The sequence below is a fragment of the Vipera berus genome (assembly GCF_964194415.1).
Source record: "Vipera berus genome assembly, chromosome: Z".
In the NCBI taxonomy this organism is placed as follows: Eukaryota; Metazoa; Chordata; class Lepidosauria; order Squamata; family Viperidae; genus Vipera; species Vipera berus.
Genome location: NC_138205.1, coordinates 54038097 through 54054954, shown reverse-complemented (window position 1 = coordinate 54054954; position 16858 = coordinate 54038097). Strand labels below are relative to the sequence as shown.

The 16858-nt window shown below is 45.6% G+C and overlaps 1 protein-coding gene across 2 annotated transcripts in view; it reads right to left on the bottom strand.

Annotated features, from left to right (window-relative positions):
- CENPC (centromere protein C) overlaps positions 1–16858 on the bottom strand; it is an 86774-nt gene that overhangs the window by 25940 nt on the left and 43976 nt on the right. For both annotated transcript variants that reach the window (XM_081344320.1, XM_081344321.1), the window contains exons 9-10: positions 5014–5106; positions 2811–2900 (exon numbers count right to left, since the gene is read on the bottom strand). In XM_081344320.1, coding sequence (XP_081200446.1) covers positions 2811–2900; positions 5014–5106 — 183 coding nt within the window. The remainder of the gene's footprint in view (positions 1–2810; positions 2901–5013; positions 5107–16858) is intronic.

The following is a 16858-nucleotide window of genomic DNA, read 5'->3' as shown; positions in this document are numbered from 1 at the left end:
TTCACGTGATCTTGATTCTATCCCTCTGTTAATGCAGCCCAGCACTGTGTTGGCTTTTTCAGCAGCTGCAGCACACTGCTGGCTCATATTTAAGTAATTATCCACTAGGACTCCGAGATCCCTCTCACAGTTACTACTATTGAGCAAGGTACCCCCCATACTATACCTGTACATTTGGTTTTTCTTGCCTAAATGTAGAACCTTACTTTTTTCACTATTGAATTTCATTTTGTTAGATAGCGCCCAGTGTTCAGGTCTGTCCTGTATCTTAAGCCTGTCTTCTGGAGTGTTGGCTATTCCTGCCAGCTTGATGTCGTCTGCAAATTTGATGAGTTCCCCATCTATCCCCTTGTCCAAATTGTTGATGAAGACATTGAAGAGCACTGGGCCCAGAACAAAGCCCAGGGGCACCACACTACACACTTCCCTCCATGTAGATGCAGTTCCACTGAGGACCACACACAGAATACTGCTGGTCAGCCAGCTACAAATCCATCTGGTGGTGATGCTGTCTAACTCACATTTTTCTATCTTGTCAAGTAGTACAGGGCTTTTCAAGCAGTGGTATGGGTACCATCTGTGATATATTGGCACCTGGCAGCTGGTATGCGACCATCGTAGAAAAGTGGTAGCGGGGGAGGGGAATGAGCTGAACCGGTGGCAGCACTGCACAAGCCTGAGTAAGAGACAGCTGGAGCTGCAGGGCTGTCAGGGCTCAGTGGAAGCGCCAGGATCAGCGCCAGTCTCCAACTGGAGCTTGGTGCTGATCCTGGTGCTTCTGAGGCCAGAAGAAGTGCCGATCAGCTGGAATTTTGCAGCATCTCCAGGGTCTTGTGATTTACATTCAGCGCTTGGCAACTGATTCATATTTATGATGGTCACAGTGTCCCAGGGTCATTGAAGTGACCTAAAACTGCTGCATCTACCCAGCAGATTGGGGGGGAGGAAATAAAAATCAAACACACGCCATCCCACCCCCAGGCAGGCAGGCTGTGGCTTGGGGGGCACTTTTTTCAGTGCCATTGTAACTTTGAACAGTCACTAAGCAAACTGTTGTAAGTCGAGGACTACCTGTACTTCATCACTTTTTTCCTTTTTTTATTTTTTGGTCATTAAGTTTTTGACACCTTGCTAGGCGACTGGTGGTACTCAGATGTTGCCATATCCTAAAAGTGGTACAATGGGTGAAAAGGTTGAAAAGCCCTGAAGTAGTAGGTTGTGATCTACTTTATCAAATGCCTTACTGAAGTCCAAGTAAATTATATCCACAGCATTCCTCTGATCCACTAATTTTGTCACTTGGTCAAAGAATGCAATAAGATTTGTCTGGCATGATCTATTTTTGACAAACTCATGTTGGCTTTTAGTAATGACTTTGTTTGCCTCTAGGTGCTTGCTGATTCGTTGTTTGATTATCTTTTCCAGAATCTTCCCAAGTATTGAGGTCAGGCTGATAGGTCTGTAATTTTCTGGATCCATTTTCCCCCCTTTTTTGAAGATGGGAACTACATCAGCTCTTTTCCAGTCCTCTGGTAGTTCCCCAGTGCTCCAGGATCTTTGAAAAATATAGTTCAATGGTTCTGAGATCACATCTGCCAGTTCCTTGAGAACCTTGAGGGAGTATTTGAGCTTTTAAAAATTAGACCTAAACAAAAAAAATTATGTATATTACTGATTTAATGGGTAACCAGACAATACATGTAATGGCTTTGAATTATTAGAGGGGATACTGTATTATTAATTAGATGGCTTAATATGGTGGAAAATAGAGAACTTTTAGAAAACAAAAGAAGACTATATTCAAATAGGTAAGATGTGTATTTATAATATTAGATTTTGTTGTGAAAAGGGAAAAAGGAAGAAATTGAGATAAGGAAAACTTTGGTTACCTGAAGCTTGGAAATTATAAATACCAAATGCTAATTTGAATATTGATGGGAAATTAAAGCTTGAAAACAAAGCAATAAAAGGACATTGATTATATACAAGGATTGAATGCCAACACAATTAAGATATGTATAAGCTGAAAGTGATTGGTAAATGTAACAAAGATGTTTTTATTTAGTTGATAATAATAACTGTATTAGCCTAATATAAGATAGCAGATATTAAGGGAAAAAGAGAGGGAATATCTGATGTTGTAACTTGAGACTTATACTAAAGATTTATGTATGTTATTGAACTATTGATTAACCCAGTCACCACATTGCTTTTTAAATACTTAATTGTAAAATTAAAAAAACTAATAAAATATTATTAAAAAAAGATCAGCTAAAAGTAAATATTTTTCTTTTTTTTAGCTGGGAGAGAATCTCCAGAGCCCAGATAGGTATACCTTCAGGAAAAATGTTACAAATAGTATTGGAAATGATCAATGTACGTGCTGATAAAAATCAGGGGGACCCAGGCAAAAGAACATAAAATATGAGTACCCACATAAGAAAACGAGTGTAGTTTTTGAATGACTTGTATTAGAATAAAGCACAATTTCTCATATTTATACAAGGTGCTGCTCAGAAAACACTGGATCATATAGTGACTAACTGCTGTCTGAGAGCTTATACAGGGGAAAAGTACACTTCCTCCAATTAATAAATACCATGCTTAATTTGATAAATGGCCCAGATATTAATATACAGAACACTTATTTTATGAATTAACTTATTTTAAAATTTATCTTGTAACTTAATGTATAACTTCTTATAGAATTTCTTATATCTTACAAAATTAACGACACATCACTGTATGTATTTTATACCATACACTAAATAAATCTCATATTTATCATAAAACTATGTTGTGTCACTCACCTAGAAGAATTTGTTGATTAGATGCTTTATCAAAAACAACAGCTGGCTGAGAAAAATCTTCCATGAAAATTGAGTTATTATGTAAATTCTCTGCAAAACAAAATACAGAGGACTAGGCCGAAGGGCAGACATAGTTACAAGTAGTCCCTAACTGGGAACAGAATTTCCATTGCTAAGTGATGCAATTGTGTAATGCAATGTCATGTAACCACATAGCTTAGCAACAGCAATCTCAGCAATCCCCATTGCTTCATTAAATGAGGATTATGGGTTGTTAAATGAGGTTCTCACTTGCCCTTGATTTGTGACTTCCTACTGCTTCCACAAGCAAAGTCAACGGGGAAGTCGACAGGAAATCATTTATTAGTCCAAATCACAAATCTTTCCTTAAGTGCTAAGGAAGGACTACCTTTAGCTTCTATTGAAAAACAGGCCTAGAAATTTTACTAGCTCAAATTTAAGCAAAAATCATAGGAGATTGTTCAAAAATGGTGAGGCCCAACTACTTTGTAACTTCTGTTTATACAAAACACAAATGAAGTCATACACTATATATCCATCAGGAAAAATCAGCCATAAAACATTTGCAAAATTAATTTGAGCTTATTCTCGATTATTCTGATGCAAACAATATTGCTACAAAATGCAAATAATTAAGTCCCCAGTCTCTTAAACTCATTGCCCAATTCAAGGAACATAGGTTCTGAATAATTTCCACATCTATATAGATATTATATCATCATCTAACTACCTGTCGGCACTTCCCAAGGTTCATATTATAAATGCATGTGAGTCTTGATTACTGAGAAAGAGAAAACAGTGGTGCTGTCTATATAACACAACTTTCTTATATGACTGCTGGAATGGAAAAAGTATTTGATCATTAATCTTCCCCTACATACCCCTCAGCCTCTAATCAGGATTGCCAATGTCTTACAACTAATAATAGTGGATAAATAGAAATACTCTGAAATATCCTGCTTTATTTAACTGCCAACACTGCTGTTTCCAAGGTTAATAGGTAGATTTGGAAGATCTCCTGTTATTTTTCTACTTCAAATTCAGCAGAGCTCATAAATTTTGATTAACTTTGAAATTCATACCAAATATGTTCTGGGAAAATGGTCTTTTAGATTTTTCTGAATTTCAGAGGTATTCCGAAACTCAGGATGATTGCAGAAAAGTTCCATTGTATCTTGTTTAAACAGAAACTCATTGCTGCAATTCTGGTGATTGTAGCAGATGCACAGCAAGTGCTGAGATTATTTTTATTGATCAAAAAGATAATATATTTATACATCATGTATTTTGAATAAACCATATCAATTAGTCTGTCTCTACACTAATATGTTTTTTCTTGATATCTTCCAAGCTGTATACTTAATTTTTTACATTTAAAATAATAATTTATAAAGGGCTGAGGAACAAAGCATTATTCTCCAGCATTACTTTATTCCTATATTCCTACAAGCATTTTACAAAGTAAAATGGGTGGTAGTATTCTATGTGGAAATTTATTTACATTCCTGGAAAAGTGTGACATCCAGATACCACATTATTTAGCAACCGAAATGTCAGCAATCCCTATTTCATTAACCAAGGACCTCCTTGCAATCTTCTCCCAGTTTTCAACAACTAAAGTCAGTGGAAAAGACGACAGGAATCCCAGGCAGTACACAAGCAGGCTAGCAGGCATAAGCATAATGGGGCTTTGGGACTACTGCAGGAGGGCGAATGAGGGGAAGATTTGGTGCAAGTGTGGGGGGCTTAGGCTAGCTGATGCAGGTTGCAGGAGGGCATATGAGGGGCAGGGACAGATGTGCACAGCAGGGCTTGGAATGGCTGCTGAGCGGTGGTGGAGGGCACACAAGGGCAGGTACAACTTGAGGAAAGTTCATGGGGGCATATGTGATGCAAATGACCTTAGAGTAGCTGCTGCAGGGTGGGGAGAATGTGCAAGGATCACAGTGGTTCAGATTGCAGTGGCTACTACAGGATGCAGGAGGCTGTAACAGAAGCAAGCATGAGCACAGTAGGACTTAGGGTGCCTGTAATAGAGCATGTGAGAGCATGTCATGCTAATGTAAGATGGTTGCCAGATTAGACACAATTATTAGAATGCTGGGATGTCCAGAACTTCAAGAACCACATGTAATTTAGAAAGACTGTCTGATCTACACATATAATGCTCTGATGACCATACCCATCTCTGAAACAGATTTCATAGCAACGTTCGCTTTAGGTTTCCTAGATTCTCTTTGTTCAGGTGATATTATTCCACCAATTACAAAGCCTCCTGAAACAATAAAAAAAATTAATTGTATTCTATATAATACTAATTATACATTGTTTTACTCAAAATGGGATGGAATTACTGGAATAATTGGGTTATCTATAGCAAATTACTACCAAGTCTATAATGTAATGATTGTTTTCACCCATAATTTCATAATGACATTCTCAAATGAAGAGAATTTTGAGATTATTTCATTAAAAGTTCCATAATGGAGAGGCAACATAAGGGGAAATATAGGCTATCGAAGTCACCAGTATTTAGGTGATAACGTACAGTGAGGAAAAAATTATTTGATCCCCTCTTGATTTTGTACATTTGCCCACTGACAAAGAAATGGCCAGTCTATAATTTTAATGGTAGGTTTATTTTAACAGTGAGAGACAGAATAACAACAACAAAAATCCAGAAAAACGCATTTCAAAAAAGTTATAAAATGATTTGAATTTTAATGAGTGAAATAAGTATTTGATCCCCTATCAATCAGCAAGACTTATGACTCCCAGGTGTCTTTTTATATAGGTAATGAGCTGAAATTAGGAGTGCTCCTAATCTCAGCTTATTACGTGTATAAAATACACCTGTCCACAGAAGCAATCATTCAATCAGATTCTAAACTCTCCACCATGTCCAAAATCAAAGAGCTGTCCAAGGATGTCAGGGACAAGATTCTAGACCTACACAAGGCTGGAATGGTCTACAAGACTATCGCCAAGCAGCTTGGTGAGAAGGTTGACAACAGTTGATATGATTATTTGCAAATGGAAGAAACATAATCTCCCTCGGTCTGGAGCTTCATGCAAGTTCTCATCTTGTGGAGTTTCAAGGATCATGAGAATGGTGAGGAATCAGCCCAGAACTACACGGGAGGATCTTGTCAATGATCTCAAGGCAGCTGGGACAATAATCACCAAGAAAACAATTGGTAACATACTACGCCGTAAAGGATTGAAATCCTGCAGTGCCCACAAGGTCCCCCTGCTCAAGAAAGAACATGTACAGGCCCGTCTAAAATTTGCCAATGAACATCTGAATGATTCAGAGAAGAACTGGGTGAAAGTGTAGTGGTCGGATGAGACCAAAATTGATCTCTTTGGCATCAATTCAACTTGCCATGTTTGGAGGAGGAGGAATGCTGCCTATGACCCTAAGAACAACATCCCCACCTTCAAACAAGGAGGTGGAAACATTATTCTTTGGAGGACAGGACTACTTCCTTGCATCATAGGGACGATAGATGGGAACATGTACTGTCAAATCTTGGGTGAGAACCTCCTTCCCTCAGGGTCATGGATGGGTATTCCAGCATGGCAATGACCCAAAACACATGGCCAAGACCACAAAGGAGTGGCTCAAGAAGAAGCACATTAAGCTCCTGTAGTGACCCAGCCAGTCTCCAGACATTAATCTCATAGAAAATATGTGGAGGGAGCTGAAGGTTCGAGCTGTCAAATGACAGCCTCAAAACCTTAATAACTTGGAAAGGATCTACAAAGAGGAGATTTCCGGTTTGCCATGCGGCTGCCATGGACAGCTGGGAAACTGGCTCTCTCTCCCCTGAAAAGAGCTAAAAGTCGCTCTGAAGAGGTGACCAACAAGGAGGGGTGTTCGCTGGATCGCGGGAGAGCTGCAACTCTCCCATTAGACCTGGCAATCCCCCCAAATAAACGGATGAAAGGACTGGCCATTATGGCTCGTCCCTAGGCTGCAAACAACCGAAGTCACATTTTCCACCAGGCAACTCTTAAAGCACCGCAGAAGAGACTGGGTGACATCTACTTATTTTACACCCTAATTATTTTCTGTACCTCATTAAGCTGCTAAGCATTTTCCCCCCTGTGGTGAGGGAAGGGGGATTTTAACCTTTCTTCCAGAAAGAGTGGCGACCAACCACCCAGGAGAGTTTAAAACGTTGAAAAAGTAACTGAATCCCAATTGAAATTTTATTTCTTAAAGCTTGTGGACTGAAAGACTTTTTACTTTTTATTTTTCATTATCTACTTCTGTTGAAAATCTGAGTTTTTCCTCATAAAAAAGAAGAAAAACTGAAAAGATTAAAATAACTTTAAAGGTTTAAAGGTTTATTAAATTTATATGCCGCCCTTCTCCCTGAGGACTCAGGGCGGCTCACAACAATAAAAAGTTAAAAGATATAAATACAAAAATTAAAAGAGGATTAAACAATGTAAGAAATAAGAACAATTTAAACCAATAAAAAACCAAATTTAAAAACCATGATCAGTCCAGGCCCGCTTGTTGGAATAACCAGGTCTTTAGGTCACGGCGGAAGGACTGAAGGTCAGGGGCCATCCGCAGCTCTGGCGGCAGTTCGTTCCAGAGGGTTGGTGCGCCCAGAGAAGGCTCTCCCCCTGGGGGTTGCCAGCCGGCAACGCCTGGCCGACGGCACCCTGAGGAGGCCAACTCTGTGGGAGCGAACCAGGCGATGGGAGGTTGACATTGGCAGGTGGTCTCGCAAGTACCCCGGGCCTAAGCCATGTAGGGCTTTAAAGGTGATTATAAGCACCTTGAATTGCACCCAGAGGACAACCGGAAGCCAATGCAGCTCGCGCAGGAGTGGTGTAACATGGGAGTATCTATATACTCCCATAAGCACCCGTGTGACCGCATTTTGCACCAGTTGAAGCATCCGGGCGCACTTCAAGGGCAGCCCCATGTAGAGAGCATTGCAGTAATCCAGGCGAGCAGTGACAAGGGCATGGGTGACCGTGCATAGGGCATCTCGGTCCAAAAAGGGGCGCAACTGGCGTACCAGGCGAACCTGTGCAAAAGCCCCCCTGGTCACGGCAGTTAGATGATCTTCCAAATTAAGCCGTGAATCCAGGAGGACACCCAAGTTGTGGGCCCTTTCTAAGGGGGGCAATAGCTCCCCCCATAAGAAGAGATGGAACCTGTTGGACAGTATGAGATGCCGATATCCACAGCCACTCGGTCTTGGAGGGGTTCAGCCTGAGCGTTCCTTCCCATCCAGACTCGCACTGCCTCCAGGCACCGGGACATCACGTCAAAGGCATCACTGGGTTGGCTCGGGGTGGAGATAAACAACTGGGTATCATCAGCATATTGGTGATACCTCACCCCAAAGCCACGGATGATCTCACCCAGCGGCTTCATACAGATGTTGAACAGGAGGGGGGAGAGAACCGACCCGAGGTACCCCACAAGGGGCCTCGGGGTAGATCTCTGCCCCCCTGCCACCACAAACTGCGAACGGCCCGAGAGGTAGGAGGAGAACCACCGTAAAACAGTGCCTCCCACTCCCAACCCCTCGAGCCATCGCAGCAGGATACCATGGTCGATGGTATCAAAAGCTGCTGAGAGGTCAAGTAGGACCAGGACAGAGGAGCAACCCCTGTCCCGGGCCCGCCAGAGATCATCTACCAGTGCAACCAATGCCGTTTCCGTGCTGTAACCGGGTATGAAACTGGACTGGTATGGGTCCAGATAGTCCGCTTCATCCAGGAATTGCAGAAGCTGACGCACCACAACACTCCCGACAACCTTCGCTACAAAGCAAAGGTTGGAGACAGGATGATAGTTATTCAATGAGGCCGGGTCCAGAGCAGGCTTCTTGAGGAGGGGCCTTACCACCTGTTAAGTCCGGATTGACGAGCAGAGACAGCGAGGTTTAGCAAGGAACATTTATTGAACTCACATATGTCAACTGACTAACTAACGGTTAAACACTACCTTATATACTAACTGCTATTTCAAATGTAACCAATCCCTGGCTTGGAATCTGTCACCGAGGGTAACAGCCAATGGCTGCTCTGAGTCTTCCCTCTGAAGGAGAACCCTCCATAACTAAGGACACAACACCCCTTCCCCCCTGGATGGAATTTACCATTGGATATAGTCCTTCAAGTACCCAGGAGGCTTATGCTTCCTGACTGGGTATCTGCTGACCATACTAGCTGCTGAATGGGTTTCAGTTCCACCATCGCCAATTGCCTCTGACCCAGGTGTGTGTATTGGTGTTTCAGATGGTGAATCCCTATCGGGCTGTTGTTGTTGATGCTGTTGTTGGGGTTCACTGGACTGACTGGACGACTCTGTTGGGCTGTCAGGGAATGCAATTTCTGTTTCAGCATTGCGAATCTGGGGGGTTGCTTCTATTGACCTGAATTGTATTTCCCTCCCATTACCCCCTGGTGCTGTGTTTACCCTGGCTGGGGAAGGAACAGTGTCTGCTGTGGTGTTCTCACCTACTTTGTTGGCTAGTACACATTCGGGGGCCCATTAAATATGACAGTGGTCCAGTTTTGTCAATTACTACCCCAGGAACCCATTTGTCCCCTTGTCCATAATTCCTAGCCCACACCATATTCCCAATGTTCAGAGACCGGGTTGAAGCGTCCAGCTCTTGTTCAGCAGGTAGCCTGTCAGGGTGCAGCCTGTCCAGTTTTGTTGTTAAACGTCTGCCCCACCTCATTTCGGCTGGGCTCTTTCCTGTGGCCGTGCAGGGTGTGGTATGTTGGGCCAACAGGAACTGAGCCAGTCTCTGATGCCAGTTGCCGTGGATGAGTCTTCGAAGGGCGTCCTTGGCTGTCCTGATGTTTCGTTCTGCCAATCCGTTGGAGGAGGGGTGGAAGGGTGCCGATGTCGCGTGCCTAATCCAGTTGGCCTTGAGGAAGTCCTGAAATTCATTAGATGTGAATTGGGGCCCATTGTCAGAAACAATCACGTCAGGTAACCCATGAGTGGCAAAGAGTCCCCTTAAGACCTGTATGGTTTTGGCTGATGTCATGGACTTAACAGGCACGACCTCCAACCAGCGGGAGTAGCTGTCCACTACTACAAGGAATGTGAGGCCCTGGAATGGGCCAGCGAAGTCAATATGGATCCTAGACCACGGGTTTCTTGCCTCTTCCCATTTATGTACTGTTGTATGTGCTAGCTCTGGTCTGGATCTCTGGCACTGATAGCACCCCGCAACTTTGACCTCAATGGCGTTGTCCAACCCTGGCCACCATAAATGGCTTCTAGCAAGAGCTTTCATACGCACAATACCTGGGTGCCCTTCATGAAGTTCCCCAATCACTGTGTTCCTATGATACTCTGGAATCACAACCCTGTTTCCCCATAAGATACACCCTAAGTGAGATGACAATTCATCCTTCCTTCTAAAGTACGGTGTGAACTTGGGGTCAGGATTTTTGTTGGGCCATCCCCCTTGTACCCATGCTGCTATCCTGCTGAGTATGGGGTCTCTTCTGGTAGCTGCTGCAATGTCTCTAGCCGTCAGGGGGCACACAGGAAGTTCTTGTAGGGATATGATCTGTCCCACAGGTGCAGGGTCTGTGTCACTATCCTCTAATGGTAGCCTGCTGAGGGCATCAGCGTGCCCCATCTCTTTGCCTGGCCTGTGTTTAATTGAGAATGTATAAGCCGATAGGAAGATTGACCATCTGAGCATTCTTGGAGACATAATTTGTGGTGTTTGTCTATCAGTAGTGAATAATCCTAGCAGGGGTTTATGGTCAGTGTAAATGGTGAAGTCCCTACCGTACAGGTAATCATGGAACTTTTTTACGCCTGCCACGATGGCCAATGCTTCCCGGTCAATCTGTGCATAATTCCGTTCTGCCTTTGTTAAGGTTCGGGAATAGTAAGCTATAGGCCTCTGTTGACCCAGATCATCCATGTGACTGATGACAGCTCCCACGCCATAAGGGGAAGCATCACAGGCTAAGAATATGGGTTTATTTTCTATAAAGTGAGTGACAGTGGAGTTACTGGACAATATGTCTTTTAGTGTTTGAAAACTGGTCCTGTGTTTTTTCTGCCACTGCCACGGGGTCTTCCTATCTAAGAGTCTGTGTAGGGGCTCAGCTATAGCTGCTTTGTGAGGCAGGAATGTGTGATAAAAATTAATCAAGCCAAGGAAGGCTTGTAATTCCGCCTTGTTCTTAGGTTCTGGAGCTAATTTAATTGCTCTAATTTTTCCTTCCGTTGGGTGGATGCCCTGGGCATCAATCCTGAACCCTAAGAATTCTGTTGATTTTACCCCTATGCAACACTTATCTTTTTTTAATTTCAACCCTGCCTCTCTAAATTTCCCCAGTACCTGTTCTAGCCTCTCCGCTAGGATGTCCTCAGTTTTTGCAGCGATGAGGACATCGTCAAAGTAAGGGCATACACCTGGAATGTCCTTCAAGGTCCTCTCCATCACCTCCTGGAAGATGCCTGGAGCTGCAGCTATCCCGAACTGAAGTCTGTGAACGCGGAACGCCCCCTTGTGGGTAACTATCGTTTGAGCCTCGGCGGCTTCCTTAGACACAGTAAGTTGCAAGTACGCCTGTGCCAAGTCAAGCTTGGCGAAAATGGCACCGTCCTGGATCGTCGCAAGGACCTGCTTCACCGTCGGGATCGGGTAAGCGTGTTTTTTCATTGCGAGGTTTAGGGTGGCTTTATAGTCGGCACAGATCCTCACATCCCCGTTCGGTTTCAGGGGTGTGACGATCGGTGTCTCCCAAAGGCCCCCTTCAACTGGTTCTAAAACGCCCTGGCCTACTAGCTTATCTAGTTCGGCCTCGATTTTCTGTTTAAGGGCGAAAGGCACCCTCCGGGCCTTAAGCCTAATGGGCCTGACTGCTGGGTCTAAATTAAAGTTAATGGGGGGTCCTTTGTACCTCCCTAATGACCCATCAAATACATCTGCGAAGTTATCGCAGACGGATTTGAGGGTCTTCCTTTGTATAGAGTTAATTCCCCCAACCCAGATGCCCAAGGCCGAGAACCAATTAAGGCCTATAAGACTAGTTCTCTGGCCTTCAGTGACTAGAACAGTTAATACTCCTCTAAACCCCTTGTATTTAACCATAATGCTAGCCTCTCCCACTAATTCAATAGGTGTTTTTTGGAAGTCAGCTAGTTGCAGTTCGGTGGGTTTAAGGGGAATTCTATGGCCACTTCTCCTTTCTATGTAACTCAGGGTGTCCCTTGAAATTATTGATACAGAGGCCCCTGAGTCCACTTCCATCTTGCAAGGAATGCCTTGCATTTGGACTTCTATCCTCAATTTAGGCCTCAATATGTGGTTGATTCTTGGGGTGTAATTAAATTTAGGTTTTCCCACGTGGTTGACCCTCGCCCCAGCCCCCGGGTTGGAAGTGCGCGCCACTAGTCCAGGGACTTCTCTACCACTCCGATCGGGGTTTACCACACCTGTGGGCCAAACATCAAGCTCGTGGAGACGGTTGTCGCGCGGTCGGCTTCGGCAGATGGCCTGGATGTGGCCCGTTTTTCCGCAGCCTCGACATTTTGCATTTCTGAATCTGCATGTCGAGCGTTGGTGATTTCCCCCGCAGCTTCCACACTTCGTTTCTGGGTCGCGAGGTCTGTTTGGAATGTCCCTCTGGGATCGTTGGTACGCGGGCGGATGCTGTCTTCTGCTTTGGTCGGGTCCGTCGGTGCGTGATGGTCTCGGCGCCATCTTTCTGAACCTTCGGGTGATCTCCACAATATCAGCTTCCCACTGGTAATCCACCTCCCCACCGTCCACATGGCTCTCAAGGTTTACTTCGGTATGTCAGAAGCTCATCTAGAACTTCTTGGAGGTTGCCAGTAGGTTTTGAGATGATACGGTTTTGCAATTGTTCGTCACGAAGTCCCAAAACCACTCTGTCCCTAATACGAATCTCCAGATTGTCGTATTTGCAGCGCAGGGCTGCTTCTCTGACCGCCGCCACAAACTGTTGAATAGATTCACCCGGCCGTTGGTTCCGCTTCTCAAATATCCGCCGCCAAAACAGCTCCGACCTTTTAGGGGTGAAATGGACCTTCAGCTTGGCCAACAGGTCAGCGTACGATACGCTGGAGACTGGCAGGGGTTGGCACAGGCCTACGGCTACCCTGTAAACCGGTGTGCCGCTGATTGTTAGGAGAGCCGCCGCCTTTTTCCTGTCCTAACCCTAACCCTAACCCTAACCCTAACCCTGGCTTGGAATCTGTCACCGAGGGTAACAGCCAATGGCTGCTCTGAGTCTTCCCTCTGAAGGAGAACCCTCCGTAACTAAGGACACAACACCACCACCTCTTTTAAGGCGGAGGGGAAGACACCTTCTGTCAATGAAGCATTGACAACTGCCTGGAGCCAGCCCCGTCACCGCCCCGGCGGCCCAAACCAGCCAGGAGGGACATGGGTCCAATAAACAAGTTGCAGCGCTCAGCCTACGCATAATCCTGTCCACATCATCCAAAGTCACAGGGTCAAACTCACCCAAAATGGTATAACCAAGACCTGCCCTTCCCACTCCGTCGGATTCCGCCCAGTCGGAGTCCAAACCAGTCTGGATCTGAGCGATTTTGTCCTGAAGATACTGATCAAATTCCTCAGCCCTACCCTGCAAGGGGTCATCCCTCGGTCACTGGTTAAGCAGTGAGCGGGTCACTCTAAACAGGGTGGCAGGGTGATTATCTGCGGATGCAATGAGAGTGGAAAAGTAAACACGCTTTGCCACTTCCATTGCCACTAGGTAAGATCTAAGACGTAAGGGACGCGGTGGCTCAGTGGGTGAGGACGCTGAGCTTGTTGATCAGAAGGTCAGCAGTTTGGCGGGTCGAATTCCGAGTGCCGCGTAGCAGAGTGAGCGCCTGTTACTCTTCCCAGCTTCTGCCGACCTAGCAGTTTGAAAGCACGTAAAAATGCAAGTAGGAAAATAGGGACCACTATGGTGGGAAGGTAACAGCGTTCCGTGCGCCTTTGGCGTCTAGTCATGCCGGCCACATGACCACGGAGATGTCCTCGGACAAGCGCTGGCTCTTCGGCTTTGAAACGGAGATGAGCACCGGCCCCTAGAGTCGGAAACGACTAGCACGCATGTGCGGGGGAACCTTTACCTTTACCTAAGATCTAAGACAAGTTCTTAGCCGTGTTCAATCAGATTCGGATCTGCTGGACCACCAACAGCTCTCTAGGCGTCTTTTCTGGCGCTTTATCTCTCAGAGTCCCTCAGTAAACCAGGGGGCCACCCGGGATCTGCACTGGTTCAGAGGCCACAAAGGCACAACTCAATCCAAGGCCCCAGCAGCAGCCCTCTCCCAGGCTACCACTAGGGCCTCGGCAGAGTCGTGAGCAAGGGAAGCAGGAAATGTCCCAAGCTCCATCTCGAACCTCTCAGGGTCCATCAGGCACCTGGGGCGGAACCACCTGGTCGGTTCCGCCTCCCAGCGGCGGGGGGTGGCGTACTGAAAGTCTAGCCAGAGAAGGAAATGACTGGACCATGACAGGGGATGGATAGTTAAATCCCCCCTACCCAGATCATTAATGCCCAGAGATAAAAACCAGGTTGAGTGTGTGCCCTCCATTATGGGTCAGGTCCTGAATTATTTGATTCAGGTTCATGGCTGTCATGGAGGCCATGAACTCCCGAGCCAACTCAGACACCTCACCCATGGAAGGCAGATTGAAATCCCCCAGAACTATAAGCCTGGGGAACTCAATCGCCAACCCGGGCAAGATGTCGAGGAGCTTGGGCAGGGCCGATGACACGCAGCTGGGAGACAGGTATGTAATCAATAGGCCCAACTGAACTCTAGGACCCAACTTCAAAAGGAGAGACTCACACCCGCCTATTTGAGGGACAGTGGCCACTCGCGGACAAAGACTCTCCCTAATAACCGCCAACCCCCCCTGCCCTGGGCCTGTGGCTGGTGAAGCACCCGGAAGCCCGGTGGGTATAGCTCCGAGAGGGGGACACTCCCCTCTTGGCCCAACCAGGTCTCCGTGATGCAGGCCAGGTCTGCGTTCTCCTCAATGAGATCATGTATGAGGGAAGCTTTGTTCACCACGGACCTAGCATTGAAATAAACCAACCTGAGCCCAGGGTCCTGCAATCCTATGCCCCTGGGGGAGCAAGAAGAGCCACGAGGGCGGGAACAGGCAACCGCTTGAAGACAGCGGTGGCCCGTTCCCCAGTTACGATAAAGCCCTCTGCTCGCACACTCTTTGCCCCTCCCAATCACCGTTGGGATGGGAAGACCCTCTTCACTCGGAGCTGAGTCCCCCCAAGCCCCTACTCCCCCCGCGACCATCTGATGGTCTGGACTGTGGTCCAGATTGAACTCCCCCAAGTTCATTCCGGATCCTTTGGGCCTCCCCCCTCCTGGATCCCCTTAAAATTTTGTTTAAAAATCTCAATAAAAACCCCTCAAACTCCTCTTTGCACCATGCCATCTTTCAGGGTCCCATAACCCATCATCAAGAAAGATCTTCTTTAAAATAGATGGACGCTCCTGCGAGAGGGGGGAATCTCACAGTGAGTAAAGTTCTCCAGAGGTATACGCTGGCATATAAAGTGAAACAGTAACGGTGACATCGGGCAATGGAGGGTGGCAGTAGATGGAATCGATGAAAAGTTCAGTCAGCCAGTGGCAGGTCCCAAAGCCACAATCATGATGATAATGAAATAATCAATGGCGGCATCAGCAAAAGTCATAATGAAATAAAGATGACAAGTCCAGAAGGGGGGGGCAGCCCGATGACAATGCCGACGGACCCAAGCCAACAGGTTCAAGCACGACAGGGACAGCTGCGACCTCCGCGGTGGCAAGAAGGAACAGCAGCAGCGGCAGACCCCACAGCACCACCAGGTCCACTGCGCTCACAGAGCCAATCTCGCCGAGTGGCAGAGGGGGGGGGGAAACACGACATCGAAGCCCCCTTCCCCCCAGCCATAACCTGGGGCTCACAATAGAGCAAACAAGCAAGAGCAGAGCCCAAATTCCGGCTCAAATTCACTCGGTCCAGCTCCGCTCCGCACAACAAGGAAGCAGTCAGGAGGCCCCGCCATCGTCCTCTCACCGAAGTGTTAAATGGTCGGCTTCTCCTCCTCCGTCCTTTGTCATTCTAAGCTGTATCCAGACGGGGGAGGGTGCCAATGCTCCACCAGAAATTCAGCCGACCGAAGAGGGCCAAAATGATAGCAGAAAGCCCCATGACCACCCAGCAGAGCCGAAAACTGTACCATACTAAAAAGCTCAAAGCCAGTGGAAAGCCATCTTGGACATGCACAGGAGGGTCAAAAACCTTGGGACTCAAAGGGAAACTTTAAAAGGTAGAGGCGACACTGTGTGGTCAAATTTGTTATTTTAATCGGTTATTCTTCAGGGGCCTGGCTGACAGCCCAGAGAAATAGATAAGACACATAACCTTGAAAATTTTGAAACAACAATTGTGAAAGGAAATCAATAAAATTTGTAAAAAAAAAGAGTGGGACAATATCCTACCTGATATGTGTGCAAACCTAGTGCCAACTACAAGATACGTCTTGACTTCTGTGATTGCCAACAAGTATTTTGCCACCAAATACTAAGATATGTTTTGTGAAGGGGGTCAAATACTTCTTTCACTTATTAAAATGCAAATCAATTTATAACTTTTTTGAAATGCCTTTTCCTGAATTTTTTTTTGCTGTTATTCTTCTCTCACTGTTAAAATAAACCTACCATTAAAATTATAGACTGACCATTTCTTTGTCAGTGGCCAAATGTACAAAATCGGCAGGGGATCAAATATTTTTTTCCCATCATTGTAGGTGTACATAGACTTCCTATTACAACATTCCTGAATAATGTGATTGAAAAAGAAAATGAATCCATTTCTTAATTGGAATGGAATCTGGAGTAGAAATCTTTGTGCTTTAAGCAAACGGTCTCATGGGATTTCACTGTTATTCAGACAATTATGGGTTCTAATTTTTTAAAATTTTTGTATTAAAAATACAAAATATAATCC